This window comes from Schistocerca cancellata, chromosome 6, assembly GCF_023864275.1.
Source record: "Schistocerca cancellata isolate TAMUIC-IGC-003103 chromosome 6, iqSchCanc2.1, whole genome shotgun sequence".
Lineage (NCBI taxonomy): Eukaryota > Metazoa > Arthropoda > Insecta > Orthoptera > Acrididae > Schistocerca > Schistocerca cancellata.
In genome coordinates, this window is record NC_064631.1 from 408,519,087 (window position 1) to 408,528,948 (window position 9,862).

General features: G+C 37.7%; 1 protein-coding gene across 2 annotated transcripts in view; it reads left to right on the top strand.

Moving 5' to 3' along the window:
* LOC126190749 (RNA-binding protein 25) overlaps nt 1-9,638 on the top strand; it is a 184,212-nt gene extending 174,574 nt beyond the window's left edge. For both annotated transcript variants that reach the window (XM_049931255.1, XM_049931256.1), the window contains exons 17-18: nt 1,411-1,557; nt 9,235-9,638. In XM_049931255.1, the coding sequence (XP_049787212.1) occupies nt 1,411-1,557; nt 9,235-9,327 (240 nt within the window). In that variant the 3' untranslated portion in view covers nt 9,328-9,638. The remainder of the gene's footprint in view (nt 1-1,410; nt 1,558-9,234) is intronic.
* The last annotated feature ends 224 nt before the right edge of the window (nt 9,639-9,862 follow it).

Sequence of the window (9,862 nt, forward strand, 5' to 3'; positions counted from 1 at the left end):
TATAGGATGCAAGTTCTATTCTGAGATAAAGAGATTGGCCCAAAAGATGAACTTGTGGCACGTGGGATTCAAGCTGCAGAAGACTGAGGATGGCGGGGAGAGACAGAATCTTTTGCCAATAGAGTAGTAATCGTGGCACTTCTGTAATTACAGGCTACATCTCCTACAGTTACACATTGTATGTCTTTTATGCAAAGGTTTCATTTGCTGTCTACTTCCTCCTGTTGTAAAACACTGCTGATTCTTCCAACTTTAGGCACAGTTTACTATTTGAATAGCAAGTTGATGTCCTGAATCTCTATTTGTTCCTCCATCATAAAGGTCATCTGCAGAATGAGGGTGACACATTGCAACAGAAGCAATTGTTGTATGATTTGTAGTCAAAATCTTCACACACACACACACACACACACACACACACACACACACACACACACACACACAGAGAGAGAGAGAGAGAGAGAGAGAGAGAGAGAGAGAGAGAGAGAGGCTGTGACTGTTTATTGATTCCTACAGGCTTATATGAGCCCATGTCTTCAGATGTCTGTCCACTGTCACTTTGCAGCACTATAATCACCTGTTTCTTCCTCATCTGCTTCTTCCTGTTCTTTTGCCCTCATAAAAAACTATGTGCTTTTTCATTGGATTCTCATCCTAATGTTTGATACCAGCAGTTTAGTTTTCAGTTTGCAAAACTTCTATTAATCTTCTTGTTTGCATGTATTTTTTTTCACAGTCATTTTATAGACTGAGGCTCTGACTTTTGTAGAGGCATTGTTTTTCAAACCATTGATTATCTTGTCAACATAGTAGGAACACCACGGTGCTATTCCCTTCATTCATATCATTTTGCACAACTCGTTGGTGAATATTTCATGATAACTTTGAAGTTAATGACACTGAATATCATTATAACTTACAGCACCATCCTCCTCCCTCCTCCCCAACCTTCCAATTTACGCTCGTCAGAAACGTGTTGATACATACAAGTAAAAATTGATATCTTGCAACAGTTCCTATTTAAGAGGGCAGTTGTTTTTAATAGTAGGTAATAAATGTACTTGCAATTTCATTTCATCCGTAATATTCAGAAGGCAAATAAGGCTTTTCATCTCTGTCCCCTCAATATTATATGTAAATAAAACCCGTAAAAACTTCTTGATAATTGTAGAATGTATCAATCTGCTGATGATAATAGATTGTATGCAAAGAAATGGAAGTTGTGGTCCATTTTTGGGTAAATACTTTTATTTATTTTGAAAACTAGAAATATGCAGCTTTTGTGTCTGGGTCAAAAGAATTGTAAAGCTCATTAAATTTACCAAAAATTATTATTTCAAATCTAACGTTTCAAAGTAATTTCGTATAATATGGTGTTGTGTACTATTAATTGTTGTATTTTTCTTGCAGCATCTAATGGAAAGGAGGATACGACCTTGGATTAACAAAAAAATTATAGAATATATAGGTGAACCAGAACCTACGTTAGTTGACTTCATTTGTTCAAAGGTTTTGGCAGGTAGTGCACCACAAGGCATTCTGGACGATGTTCAAATGGTAAGTTCTATTAATGAAGTCTTGTTTATTATACTGCTCCATCTTGATCGTGGTCAAGACAGAACATTAAAATAATCAGTACTTTCCCTTATAATTTTATGACATTATTTGTAATATGGATGCAAACCTTTCACTTCATCAAAACTTAAACTTCTTCAAGCAACCTTTATAATACAGTTATTTTTGGTAGTAGTGAAACTGTTTGTCAATTAAAAGTGGCAAATCAATGATGAATGGAAATGTGTGAGTACAAAGGAAAGAGAGAGTAAATCTGTTGAAAAATATTGAGGAGTAATAAACTATGTGATTTTTCTTCTCCCCCCCCCCTCTCTCTCTTTCTTTTGTAGTAGTAGTAACATCATCATTTAAAAGTGGCTGTTTGCAGAAAATTTATATCAGAATTCCAAATAAGTGACAATAATGCTATGTGTCCTGCTGCCATTTATAAAGATAGAACATGAAAATTAATATTTTTAATTTGTATTGATTTAAAATTAGTGCTGAGAATAAAAAAGTTAAAAAGTTGCTCAGTTGGAAAGTGAAGGCAAGACGCTGTATACAAAGTGAGGTGATGGGGCAAGGGGGGGGGGGGATATATATAGGATAGTCAGAAATAGGCTGATAAGCCTGTAAGGATGTTTTAGGGTAGGTTGCGCTGAGAAATAATTGTTAATAAAATGATAGATACATCACAGCACCAATTCTGAGTTAATAAGCATTGAAGTTAGACAACCAGAATGTTGCTTGCACAAATTTATGTGGCACACCGGAGATGTTGGTGCCAAACATGGTCTTCATTTGGTTTCCTACATCTGAACAAGAGAGCAGTACAGAAATTGGGCATGGGATGGCAGTAAGAATGGAAATCAGCCAAAGGATGAGTAATCTCGCGGGCAATCATCTGAAATACACTATGAGAACTGACACTAATTATACCTGGTGGTCCACTTGAATTTGTGTGTGCATTGGCCTGATTGGGTAACTTCAATGCTAATTATCTCAGAAATGGTGCAACGTATGAAATTTTTTCTTAACAATTCTTTCCCAGCACGACCTACTCTACATGACCCATACAAGCTCTTCAGACTCATTCTCACCATCCTTAATATACTTTTTGAAGAGAACATTCTAATGAAATGAAAGAACTGGAAACTGATGAAGGACATGGAAAAAGGCCACCATTTAGTTTATGAAGGGTAACGTATAAAGTTCTTGACCTGAGACAGTAATGATGTTGATAACAATTTATCAATAACGACTAAAGAGTAAACTTGATCTGTGCAATATTTTTTTATATGGTGGTATTAATTAGTTACATTTTGTTGAAATTAGTAAACTGCAACACAGCACCATTCATAAAATTTTTGTTTTGGATGGTGTATTCGCCCAGAATTTGTGAAGAGGTGTAAGGAATTTGCCTCTTCTTTTTCAACAGTTAAAAAATTAAAATTTGACTTTATGTATGTTGAAACTTATCCATATACTGAATGTCAGAAAACTACATGCACTGATGAAAGCGGAAAATATACAGTTGGACAGTTGCAGTAACTGTGTTGGAAGTAGGACTATAGTACATTTTAGGTAAAGAATTAACTGGGAGGGAGCTTAGTGCAAGATGGGTGCCACATTTGTTAAATGCTGACTGAAAATTAATGTTTGAACCTTTTGAAAGAATTCCACTGATTTTTCTGGGCCATATTGTAGCATTTGAGCCATATTGTAACTATTAATGAGAATAGATAATCCTTTTTATGTCAGAAAGGAAATGGCAGTCAAAGCTGTGGGTGAAAGCTGGTAGTCGTGGCGAAATAGATTTTATCTTCCAGAAATATTGTGGCTGGTAGTTTTTTGGATACAAAAGCAATCATTTTTATCTGAAGATGATTTTTATGGCAGTCATCTTTACCTGAAGATGATTTATGGCAACCATAGATGGCTATTCAGTAGATCTCCCAGAATCCCACTTCTAGGGTAGAAAGTAATCACTGGAGAAATTATTGGAAAAAGTGCTGAAGGGCCTTAGAAGTAAGTGATGGTCTTTGTTTAAACAGACTTTGCTTATAAATTCCTGAATAATGGCGGTATATGTGAAGTAAATATATCCTTTCCCAGCTGTGGACCTTTCTTGGACCATAATAACCTTATCTGCTGATACCTTTGCGGCACTGTGCTGCTGTTACTGTTGAAGACGGTGGTTGTGCTTCACGTCCACGGAATATGAGCAATGAACTGTGATTCATTTTCTATGGAACAAGAGACAAGTGCCCATCGAAATCCACAGAAAAATGCAGCACATATATGGGGAGAAAGTCTTGCTTTGAGAGATTAGTGGTGGTGGAGGTGGTGGCAGTAGGGGGAGCTCACAAAAAGGGCAAGGAGACTTGCATGACAATAAGCGTTAATGGAGGCCACGTTCATTGTTGACTGACGAGAACATTTCCTGCCTAGATGCAATGGCGAAAGTGAATTGGCATCTGAACCTCAAGGACATTTCTTGGGAGTTTTGGCATTTTGTATGGATGTGTTTACAGCATTGTTCACACATCCTTGGGGTGCCGGAAGGTTTCGTGAGTGTGTGCCTAAGCAGTTGGACAACATGATGACACACCAGCGAATGATAATGTCCCTGAATCACTGCAACAGTGTGTGGAGGAGGGTGAGTTTCCTGGACCATATTGTTACTGGCGACAGAACGTGGATACTGCATTTCATGCCAGAATTTCAATTCTACAGCATGGCGCTGCTGTCAGTTCTTGAAGATAGTGGTTGTGCTTCACTTCCTTAGTGGAGAAACATCTGGGTTCCATGTGCAAAAAAGAAAAAAAAAAAAAAATCAGTTCCATGTCATCTGTTGGGAAAGTGATGTTAATGGACTTCTGGGATAACCATGGACTGTCCCTGCTATATTTCATGCCACTAGGTGCAACCATCAATGCTGTCAGTTATTGTTGCACACTGTCACGTCTGCAGGCTGCTATGAAGAAGAAATGCAGAAGGATTCTCAATGTGGATAATGTGGTTGTTCTCCACAACAGTGCAAGGCAACTTGTGTCATTGAGAGCTACCAACAAGCTCCACTCATTTCAGTGGAAGAGTCTGGACTACCCACCACACAGGCCAGAACATGCGCATAGTGGACTCCTTTTTATCGTTTTACTAAAGATGCTCTTGGCAGGACAGCAATTAGTGTGCAATGATGAAGCCAAGACAGCAGTGTGACAGTGGTTCCACAGTGAACTCTACCACAGGACCATCTCATACTTAGTGCTGTGATTGGATAAAAGTCTGAAACAGTGTGGGTGCTATGTGAAAAAGTTGTGCAAGGTACTTACAGTAGTACATACAGGGTGTTTCACAGTTCATGTCACAAACTTTTAGAGGCTGTAGATCAAGTTTTACATAGGAACCCATGTCTGGAAACATCTTCCATACTTTCCAGGCTGAAGGAGAAGGATAAATGTATCAATTTGAGGCAAAGGTCCCTGTACCAGGAATGAATGAATCGAAAGTTACAAGTGGAAACTGTTATGAGTCCCCTGACAGTGCAGTACGTGTACTGGTACTGGTTTTATTAAGATTGTAGGGAAAGCAACTTTCAGAGGTGGCAATATGGATCAAAAAAAGAAAAAAATGTGCAGTGCACATGGACTGTAAAATGCTTATGTTAAGAGCTATGAGTACCTCCTCAACAGAGGAGATGTGTTTCACAGTGATGAAGATTAAAAAGTTCTCATAGCTCCTCAGGTAAGCATTTTAGAGCCCATGTTTACTGGACATTTTTCGTTGGTCTGTATTACCACCTCTGAAAGTTGCCTACCCCACAGCCTTAGCAACAACAGTACCAGTACATGAATTACCCTGACAGAGGTACCAGAATGATTTCTACTTACAACTTTAGACTCATTCATTTTCAGCAGATGGGCCCTTACCTCAAACTGACTCATTTATCCTTCTCCGTCATCTTAGAAAGTTTGTAACATCATAATGGAATCACCTCTGCATATACGTACAGAACCTGGCATACTGGGGAATAGGTTGGCTGCAGGAGGACAGTCACCTTATTTCTGGAACAAAATTTGCGAATTGACAAAACTTAGAGGTCAGGTGCATTTCAAGGGTTTCGTTTCTTGAATTTGTTGCACACCGTTGTAAATAGCTTGCATAGTCAAGATAGGTAACTTCGCTTCAGACAGAACTTTAGTACAAAAAATTACATTGATCTTAAAACTAGCTGTATTACCTTTTATTCAAATAACAAGGATTGGAAAATTAAACAGGATAGCAGCAATGTCAAACAGTGAAGGTACTTTAGAGGTTCTGACAGATACAGTGGTAACTATGACACTTCAATAGGATGTTTCATTGCTGTGTGTAAAAAGTGCTTCTAGTTATTTTTGTGAACATGTAAACATTTACTTCACGATGACTCTTTTTGACTTGTCTGTGACAAAATGGCTCTTGCAATTAAAGCCATGTAGAGTTGCGGCCCAGGTACAATAGCTGTGCGTTTCCACTTGTGTGCCTTGTGGCTTGTCGCCATGCAGCTGTAGCTTGCCCCACATGGAAGAAGAGGCACCCACTATCAACACAGGTGTGAATGGAATCATTTGCACACTCATATTGAGGAAGAGGTACAACATACACGCGTGCCTCTACATGTGTGTCGGAAAAGCTACACTACATCCGCACAGCCCCTAGCAGCAAGGCGTACAGGTGTAAACCTTAAGACTGATTGGGCTGCTTCTTGTATTGGTAAAATTCAACCCTGGTGGCCACGACGTGCATGCGATGGTGATAGAAGCGAAATCAGTTGTCAAAAGACAATGAGTAAAGTTCCTGCAATGGGACAAACTGCTGTAGCACATAATACGAAGTGGGACAAATCCTTGATGACGGCAGTGTACACCTCCACATCTGTAGTGTGAGAGGTATGAAAACGCTGCTGTAGGTGATGTTCATATGCCTACCAGTTTTCTGCTGCTTCATTGAACAGCAGGAATTAAGGAGAAAGCTGAGTCAGGGATGAATTTTTGGAGAGCAATGCCGGCGAAGCCTGTTGCATGATCGTGGCAAGGTCCTTCTGTTGCTCCACCAACATTTGAATCAGAATCTCTATACCATAACAAAATGTGAAAAGCAACTGCACAGCACATGAAGGTACAACCCTATTCATCCCCAGTGTGTTCTGTTCCCACAGAGAACACCATACAATGACTGATACAACAAACTTTACTAAGTCTAGAAAACAACTTATTATAATGGGTACAAAATAGTCTAGTAACACATATACAGAGGTAAATTTGTGACTTAGTTGGAGTTGGCTGGGCCCATCTCCAAAAGCTGTTAGCTGGCCATTTGAGTGCACAGACAAGAGGCTATGTGCACTTTCCATGAGTGGCGACCTCTGATTGATGTTTAACTTCTAGCGCATCTGCTGATTTCTGTGGTGCGCCATACGACTGTGTGCCCGGATGTCAGATGTGGATCTGTGCAGATCACTACACTTACAGTGCACACCTTTCTTGATCATGTAAGACACAACACAGTCATGTATGCTCCACAGCCTTGTAATACAATGAAATTTAAACTATTTGTGCACTTTGCTTTGAGTTCCAAGTAGGCAGAATTTGCTTAAGTGTCAGTGTATCGACTTTTCAAGAAGTCTTCTCCATAATATTGATGCTTATGTTATATTCAGAAAAAATATTTGTGTTTTCAGTACATCAAAACAGTAGTTATGTGTATATGCAAGAATTTATGTTTGAAATGGGAACCTGTTGTTGTTGTTGTTTGTTTTATGAGTGGTCTGTCAATATTGACAAAAGAAATTTGTTGATTTTATGTAAAACTTTTAAAATGTTTGTTCCTTTTAAAACTATAAAATTAAAAGGAGACAGATGGTTCGCCAAGGAGGCAAAATTTCAGTACTGCTAAAAGATATGTCTTGCTTTGTTCTGCTCATCCTGGGGTTTGAGCGAGCTCCACTTCCTTTTTAACCTTCTCCAAATTATTGCTTTTTCCTCCGCAAGGAAAAAAAGTGGAGCTGATTAATTACACCAACCCTCTATTAATAGAGATACAGAAAATTTGTGAAGTCTTACTTGGTATCTAAGTTCAGTGTTGCCTCAAAGAAGTTCTACTTAATTTTGTTGAGTGCAGGTGACTTCTGATGTTGCCATGTCTCAGGAGGCTCTGTTGTTGTAGCCATTTCAGTTTCTGGATATTATTATTATTATTATTATTATTATATTATTATTATTATTATGATAATGATGATACTTTCTCTGACAATATTGCAACAATTTTCTAGTATGTGGTCGCATTTGTGCTCATGTAGTGTGTTGTGTCTTGTATTTCCTACCTGCTTCTTGTTTCTTATTTAGCACATCGAGATAAAAATAGGAAAACAATTTTACTTAGTAGGTAGCAGAGGACAGAGTATATAAGTATGCTCTTACTGTTTATTCACCCTCCCCCTCCCCAAATCTTCTTTTTGTAGTATTTCTGTTCGGAATCAAATGTCTAAATTGATTTGTTACTCTTTTTATTCCACTCAGTGACCAATGATTTTATTATTAGTTTTTGATTGATCATTTTTGTCTTGACTCACTTCACTGCCTGTAGGCTACGTTGTAATTAGAAAGTAGGATCAAATCAGTTACTTGTGATTGTTTCTAGATATGATAAGTGTTTCTGCAGTGTCATTTTCACATTTTATGTATAAACACACTGTGCAGATGTTACATAGTGTGTGTTCAGCTTATTAATTTGTATTTAATTGCCCCACTCTGTGGCATCCACACACAATTGACCATTAGCTGAGTGTACATTTCCTGTTGGCAAGTATTTTGCAAAGATGGTTATTATTTGTCAATGAGAACAAAAATGATCCACATTAAGTTAGGTGCCTTTTGTATGGCTGATGTTAGTCCAGAAGTTGGAATGCAAAAGTCTTGTGCCTATCTTGTAACTACTGCAAAAAAGTTTATTTTCTGGGTCACTATTAGCGTGCGCGTGCGCCCACACACACACACACACACACACACACACACACACACACACACACACACAGTTTCTACAGTTCATGAGATTGATTTAAAACATTGTAACAAAAATGTACTCTTTCAATCTCACTGGGGGATGATGTCAAGACATTGAGACCAGGCTGTAACACCTGCCAGTCTCATTATGAGCAACTTTGTGAAGAAACTTTGAAATTTAAACCTGTTTATATTTTTGTAGGGAGTCAGATGATGGATTTTATCAAGTATTTGTCTTATAGAATGCAAAGTGAACAAGCGAAAATTCCTTTCACCAATAACAAAGGAATGACAATTGCTATGGGTGATACGTTAGGCAATTTCCATATGGTTTGGTCTATCTTTGACCTGAATTTGTGTCTCATATTGTGAAACTGCAGTGAATCATAGTAGTTAATAAGGTGTAGCTATTTTTATTTATCTTTTTATTAGTAAAATGGAAAGCATCACTCCTGACGCACGTACTTACTTTCTTAGCAAAATTGCTGATATTATAACAATAAGGAAAGAGTGATGACGCAGGAGTAAACTGATATGTTCCAGGTAGTGTGTTTTTCCTTTGATACTAACATAGCATAATCTGTATGTTTTTTGTACATATCAGCGTGTATTTTAATTAAAATTTTCTGATTGACAGGTTCTCGATGAAGAAGCGGAAGTGTTTGTTGTTAAAATGTGGCGGTTATTGATATATGAAATAGAAGCAAAGAAATTAGGACTTGTAAAATGAACATTTTAGACAATAAATTTGTACAAAGTGTATGTAGGAAGACTGCAAACAGTGAAGAAAAATGACATGAAAAACTAGTGCAGATTGAATTGAACAGTGACTGGTTCTGCCACTTGTGTGTTTTGGGTGATGACTGAATAATGTTTCTTGACTGTGGGGATTGTGCATTAGTACTTCCCCTAGGAACTGTGCCAACCCGACTGTGAAATGTATATAAAAATGCTAATGTGGGTTGTATTTAAATTTTGTAATTTAATTTTTTCATTTTGATTCAAGATTGCACATTGTGATCAATATAGAAACTTTTGTAATTTTGTGTATTTATTTTATTTCAGTAAGTTTTATTAATACAGAACATCTTGTAATAAACAACCTTTTTTTTTTTAAAAAAAAAAAAGTGCATACAAAGGTCAGTGCTTCGCCCTTTGCTTTTGTGTGCTAAGTTATCAACTTTTGATGACAACAACAAAAACGCGTTTGATAAAGCAGCATGACAATCCTGCTGGAAAACTCAGAATTCTTGGGGAATTACATT